The sequence below is a fragment of the Rattus norvegicus genome, chromosome 20 (assembly GCF_036323735.1).
Source record: "Rattus norvegicus strain BN/NHsdMcwi chromosome 20, GRCr8, whole genome shotgun sequence".
NCBI lineage: Eukaryota > Metazoa > Chordata > Mammalia > Rodentia > Muridae > Rattus > Rattus norvegicus.
Genome location: NC_086038.1, coordinates 3503677 through 3510317, shown reverse-complemented (window position 1 = coordinate 3510317; position 6641 = coordinate 3503677). Strand labels below are relative to the sequence as shown.

General features: G+C 51.4%; 1 protein-coding gene across 7 annotated transcripts in view; it reads left to right on the top strand.

Annotated features, from left to right (window-relative positions):
* The first annotated feature begins 1081 nt into the window (after positions 1-1081).
* RT1-CE4 (RT1 class I, locus CE4) overlaps positions 1082-6641 on the top strand; it is a 73055-nt gene continuing 67495 nt past the window's right edge. For 2 of the 7 annotated variants that reach the window (XM_039098960.2, XM_063279388.1), the window contains exons 1-6: positions 1082-1234; positions 1438-1707; positions 1917-2192; positions 3159-3434; positions 3562-3705; positions 3882-3911. In XM_039098960.2, the coding sequence (XP_038954888.1) occupies positions 1162-1234; positions 1438-1707; positions 1917-2192; positions 3159-3434; positions 3562-3705; positions 3882-3911 (1069 nt within the window). In that variant the 5' untranslated portion in view covers positions 1082-1161. Of the gene's footprint in view, positions 1235-1437; positions 1708-1916; positions 3076-3158; positions 3435-3561; positions 3706-3881; positions 3912-4142; positions 4191-4323; positions 4893-6641 lie in introns of those variants that run through there. The other 5 variants (NM_001008842.2, XM_039098961.2, XM_039098959.2 and 2 more) reach the window with 5 other exon arrangements.

Genomic DNA, 6641 nt, shown 5'->3' with positions numbered 1-6641 from the left:
CTACTGATCAGGGATGAAACCTCACATCACCAGTGTGTGCTCTCTGGCCTGAGAATCATCTTTCCTCCAATGTCCACACTGCTCAGGCCTGAGGAACTCTGGGGCCCCAACTCAGTTATTAGATCCAGTGTTCCACACATTCATGTCCCTCATCCCTTCAGCTCCTAAGTGTGAGTGAAGGTCAGAGAGGGAGTGAGAGATCACAGATTGATAACTTCTCCCACACTCTCTCATTATTCTGTGGTATAGTTAATTACAGTTCCCCTCCTACTGTGATTTAGTCACTAAAGCAGCTGCACAGGGGAAGTGTGGACACAGGGAAGTGCAGTGTAGCACAGGGCACTGTGCTGTCTGTGGTCTCCACAGGGGTCTCTTCCCTGTGGACAACGGGGTCTCCTGTGCTGAGACAAGACCCAGGTCCACATGGACAATCTCAGGACTCAGAATGAAGATCCTTGTAAAACACACCCACCTGGAGCCACAGATGCATCTTCTGGGAATAAACACAAGGAGTCTGGGTCTAAACCTGAGGTTGAGAAGACAGATCCTGAGGGAAGAGGCAAAGTCATCTCTTTACAGATGAGTGTCCTGCACTCAGGCTTGGCAGTGTGGGCTGCCCATGCAGGTGAACAGAGCCTGGTCTCTGTGGGGTCTGGGTGGGGCTTGCAGGCCAGCGCCTCCTCTTAAAGGAGAAGCGTCTCTCCACTGCATGCACAAGGCTTGTGTTGTGATTGTATTCCCGGAAGTCACTTTTCTTCTAGAAGACTCCAGGGACTGACTTCTGAAGAGAAGAAGGAAGAGGAGGGTGGAGGAGAAGACACAGAATGTTAGGCCTGCATGCGTCTCCTGGTGTTCAGGCAGTTTCTGGGTCAGAACTCAGAGACACCATGACAAACAGCGCTCTGCCCCACAGCAAAGGGTTCAGGCAAAGTCTTAGTTGCCAGGCGGTGAGGTCAGGGGCGGGGCAGGGGATTCCCCAACTTCCCAGTTTCATTTCTGCTTCTAATCTGTGTCAGGTCCTTCTGCCCGGATACTGATGAGATTCTGGAAATTCTCACTCCCACTGGGTGGCGTGAACCCTGTGAACCAATCAGCGTCGCCCCAGGCACTGGTTGTAATGTCAGCGCAGCACGCCGGACTCAGAAGCGTCCGGAATCTGAGATGGGGGCGATGGCGCCGCCCACGCTGCTCCTGCTTGTTGCGGCCGCCCTGACCCCGACCAAGACGCGCGCCGGTGAGTGCGGGGTCGGGAGGGAAACGACCTCTGCGGGGAGTAGGGGGGGACCGCACCGGGGAAGCCCGGTCCCCGCGTCTCACACCAGACCCCCGCCCCTTCTCCACCCGCGTCCCGAGCCCCGCGCCCTGCTCCCCGCCCCGCCCGCGCTCCCTCCCGCGCTCCCGGGAGGAGGTCCGGGTCTCATCGCGCGCCGCCCCCAGGCTCACACTCGCTGCGGTATTTCCACACCGCCGTGTCCCGGCCCGGCCTCGGGGAGCCCCGGTTCATCTCTGTCGGCTACGTGGACGACACGGAGTTCGTGCGCTACGATAGCGACGCGGAGAATCCGAGATATGAGCCGCGGGCGCGGTGGATGGAGCGGGAGGGGCCGGAGTATTGGGAGAGGCAGACACAGATCGCCAAGAGAAACGAGCAGGTTTACCGAGTGGACCTGAGTACCCTGCGAGGCTACTATAACCAGAGCGAGGGCGGTGAGTGACCCCGGGTCGGAGGTCACGACCCGACTACTCCCCCACACGACTGGAGACCTCCTGGTCCCAAATCCGAGGCTCGGAGCAGAACCGACCCGGGCCAGTTTCCCTTTCAGTTTGGAGGAGTCCGCGGACGTGCGGGGCCGGGCAGGTGGGAGGGGCGGATGCGGTCGCCCCAGCGAGGCGGGTCTGACCACGAGGTCCCGCAGGCTCTCACACCTACCAGAGGATGCATGGCTGTGAGTTGGGGTCGGACGGGAGCCTCCTCCGCGGGTATATGCAGTACGCCTATGACGGCCGCGATTACATCGCCCTGAACGAAGACCTCAAAACGTGGATGGTGAAGGACACAGCAGCACGGATCACCAGAAACAAGTGGGATCAGGCTGGTTTTGGAGAGAGAAAGAGGACCTACCTGCAGGTCGAGTGCTTGGAGTGGCTCCGCAAATACCTGGAGCTCGGGAAGGAGACACTGCTGCGCTCAGGTGCTGGGGGCCTCTGGCTTCTCCTCCTCTGCTCTCCCGCTGGGACTCAGTCCTGGGGAAGTAGGAACCCTCAGCTGGGTGATGCCCCTGTCTCAGAGGGGAGACAGTGTCCCTGGGTCTCCTGATCCCTCATCACAGTGACTGCACTGCCTCTCCCAGGGCCCAACCTTCTCCCTGGAGAGTTCTGAGTCCCTCTCAGGAGGGAAGGAGAGAATTTCCCCACTTAACAGCAGGGGCTCCCTGCTGTCAGCCATGGCCTCTCCCAGGCCAGGTCCTCTGCCCACACCCACTCTCTGAGGACACTGACTCCTGTCCTGCTGAGTGTGTCAGCCCTTACACCTCAGGACCAGAAGTCTCTTTTCCTCATAGGAGACATGGACTCCACTACACTAGGCTGGTTCTCCCCAGTTTCTAGAACTTTCCATAGAACACATTCTCACAGATCCCTCCCTGATGTGGGGTTTGCTTCTCTTCCACACCCCATTTCTCTCTATTCCTACAGTGGAGAATGGTCCCATGAGCCCTTATGGGGTACCCTGGAGGAATATAAATTGTGGAATTTCTTTTTCTTTTTTTCTCGCTTTTTCTTATTTCTTACTTTCTTTTTTCTTTCCTTATTTTGGGAGGCATTATTTTGCTTCTAGTCAGAGTTTGTCTGCAAACACATATTAAATCAATTATTTTCCATTCCCTCTTCTGTTCTATGACCACCCATCTCATGCTATACAACATCACATAAGGACGGCCATGTTGACCCACTGGCTCATGTGGATTCCCTCTTAGCCTCTGAGTCCCTCAGGAAAGTGTGCAGTTCTGTGTTGAGGGGACCAGCTCTCCCTGCAGCTCTCTAGTCGATGACAGTTGAAGTGTCAGACACACACAGGTCAGTGTCATTGTCTTTACTATGTCTTGTGTATATTTCAGTTTGTCTTGTTAACTGTGTGATTTCTTAAATCTTCCACACAGATCCCCCTAAGGTACATGTGACCCTTCACCCCAGACCTGAAGGTGGTGTCACCCTGAGGTGCTGGGCTCTGGGCTTCTACCCTGCTGACATCACCCTGACCTGGCAGTTGAATGGGGAGGACCTGACCCAGGACATGGAGCTTGTGGAGACCAGGCCTGCAGGGGATGGAACCTTCCAGAAGTGGGCAGCTGTGGTGGTGCCTTCTGGGGAGGAGCAGAAGTACACATGCCATGTGGAGCATGAGGGGCTGCCTGAGCCACTTACCCAGAGATGGGGTAAGGAGAGTGTGGGTGCAGAGCTGGGGTCAGGAAAAGCTGGAGCCTTCTGCAGACCCTGAGCTGGTCAGTGCTGAGAGCTGGGGTCATGACCCCCACCTTCATTTCCTGTACCTGTCCTTCCCAGAGGCTCCTCCAGGCACTGACTCCAACATGGAAACCAATGTTATTTATGTTTTCTTTGGAGCTGTGGCCATGATTGGGGCTGTGGCTGTGATTGGAGCTGTGGTGGCTGTTGTGAGGAGGAGGAGGAGGAGGAAGAGAAACACAGGTAGGAACAGGCAGAGTCCGTTTCCCCTCAGCTTCCTTTAGAAGAGAGCTCTGCTCATGAATGGGAAACACGGTCACACCCCTCATTGCTGCTGTCTCAACTGGGTCCTCTGTCAGTTCTGGAAACTTCCTCCTGTCAAGACCTTCCTTGAACTCTCACAGCTTTTCTTCTCACAGGTGGGAAAGGAGACTACGCCCCTGCTCCAGGTTAGTGTGGGGGGCAGGAGTGTCCCTGAGGGTATTGGAGTGAAGCTGGAGATGTTGGGAGCTCTGGGAATCCATAGTAGCTCCTCCATAGAAATCTTCTGGAGGCCTGAGTTGTACCGTGATATGAATGCATACATACGCATATACTATACAGAAACACACACACACACACACATATGTATATATATGTATGTATGTATATAAATACACATGTGTTTTGTTTTACCCTAGGCAGTGACAGCTGCCAGAGCTCTGATGTGTCCCTCGCAGATTGTGAAGGTGACTCTGGGGTCTGACTGGGGAGGGTCAATGTGGACATGATTGGGTTTCATGGACTCCCAGAATCCTCTGTGAGTGGAGGGTTGTTGGGCTGTTGTCTTCACAGTGATGGTTTGTGACTCTTGTTTTCTAGCATGAAGACAGCTGCCTGCAGTGGACTGAGTGACAGACGATGTGTTCAGGTCTCTCCTGTGACATCCAGAGCCCTCAGTTCTCTTTGGACACCAGTGTCTGAAGTTTCCTGTGATTCTATGGCTTCAGTGTGACGAACTGTGGAGCCCAGCCCGCCCTGCACACCTGGACCCTGTCCCTGCACTGCCTGTGTTCCCTACCAAGGCCAACCTTGCTGGTCCAGCCTAGGGGTGGGGGGTGGGGACATCTGCATCCTGTCACTCCGTGATACCCTGAGCATCAGCTCCTCACTTCCACACTGAGAATAAGAATCTGAGTGTGAACTTGATTGTTCACATCCTTGACCCAAGACTGGATGGCTTTTTTTTTTTTTTTTCTTTTCTTTTTTTTTTTCGGAGCTGGGGATAGAACCCAGGGCAAGCGCTCTACCTCTGAGCTAAATCCCCAACCCTGACTGGATGGCTTTTTAATTACTGGATGGAATGTTTAGAAATTCTTTGTTTTGGGCTTGGTTTTTTTTTTTTTTTTTTTGAAAAAAAAAATAAATGGCAGATGGAGAAGTTTCCAGAATCTGTGTCACTAAGCTGTGTGTATCTGGTGGGACAGGATGAGGCGGTGGGAGCTGAGTGTGAACAGGGCTGTGCCCCGATGTGCTCAGTCAGTTTTTATCTTTGATGGACTCAGCCTTGGCTCTGCCACCTTGTCTGGGGCCACCCGGCCTGCTTATGCCTTTCTTTGCCTGAGCTAGGTGTTTTCTACTTCATGGGCCCTGGTTTCCAAGTAGCATACATGGGGGTTACCACCGGCCAAGAATACTGGAGACTTCTGCTAGCTTGCTTCTACACAAGAGTAAGTTTCACTCTATTGTTAGAGATTTCAGGATATTGAAATTTATTGTAGGTAAGAAGTTTCTGGGAAATCAAAACTTATGCCGTTGGTTTCTGATGTGACGTTTGGTTATCGTTACCCTGACTACCAGTTTCTGTTGTGTGATTTTTTTCTGCCTATAAGCAAGTGGTTTTTGCTTGATTACCTGAGACTTGCTCAGAATATTTCTTGTCTCCATTTCTCATGCCTCTTGTCCCATCCTTTCCCACTCCCCTCTCCAAGGTCTCCGTTGACGTTCCCGTGGGCTAGGACACTTGGCGCCCAACATCTGGTGCCTGGATAGTAGAGGGGGCTCCATGAGGAAGAAGACTCAGGTAGCCAGTGTTGTATGTAGAAATACCATCGAATGCCATGGGCGCCTGCTGCAGCCGAAATGAAGGTGAGTGATAGAGTCTGATTATGGGACAAGCATTAAGCCAACATGAGGTCTATGGAGACAGTTAAAAGGGGCATTAAACCTGTGAAGAGTAAAGGTAAAGACCAACGATTTATTTAAATATTTTGATTTTGTTAAGGATCTTTGCTTATGGTTTCCTCAAGAGGGAACTATCGATATTATAAGTTGGAATAGAGTAGGAGATGCTCTTAAAGATTTCTATAACACTCTGGGGCCTGAAAAGGTTCCTGTGACTGCTTTCTCTTATTGGAATCTAATTAAAGAATTAATAGATAAAAAGGAGACAGTAATAGCTATGACATCACAAACTGAGGAGATTCTGAAAGATTCCTCCAAGACCAATAAGGTGAAAACACGGAGAGAAGAGTAAATCGACCTAATTTCCCTAGAAAGTGAGGATGAGGGTGCACAAGGGGGACACGGGGTGCCTGAGGGCAGAAAAAAGGTTCACAAAAAATGATGAAAGAGAAAAATCTGATATTAGACTCAAGCCAGATGTGAGACCTAAAAAATGTCCTCCTCTTAAAGATCTCTCTGACCTCGACAATGAAAATGACCCAAAATCAGCAAAAGTGAATTGGGAATCCTTAGAAGATGAGGAAGCCAAATACCACAACCCCAATTGGCTTCTGCCATTATCTCTGCCACCTCCTTATAATCAGGCCTCTGTGCCTACTGTAATGGCGGTTGTTGACCCCAAGCAAGAGTTGAAATAAAAAAAATTACTTATCTTGAGCAACAAATAAAGCTAGAGGAACTTTATCAGTCTGTGATTAACAAGTTACAAAAATTAAAAACGGGATGAGCCTGTGACAGATACAAGCTTAAAAGCAGAAACAACTCGCCCTCCACAGCAGCCTGGACCATCCGTACCAAAAGGCAAGATGCGTGTGAATCCTAACCATGAAAATGAAAGCACAGATGTCTTAGAAGCCTTCCCGGTTACAGAAAGTGTAGATGCTCAGGGACAGCCTTGGAGACATCACCAGGGATTTGACTTGAGAATTATCAAAGAATTAAAAGCTGCTGTGGCC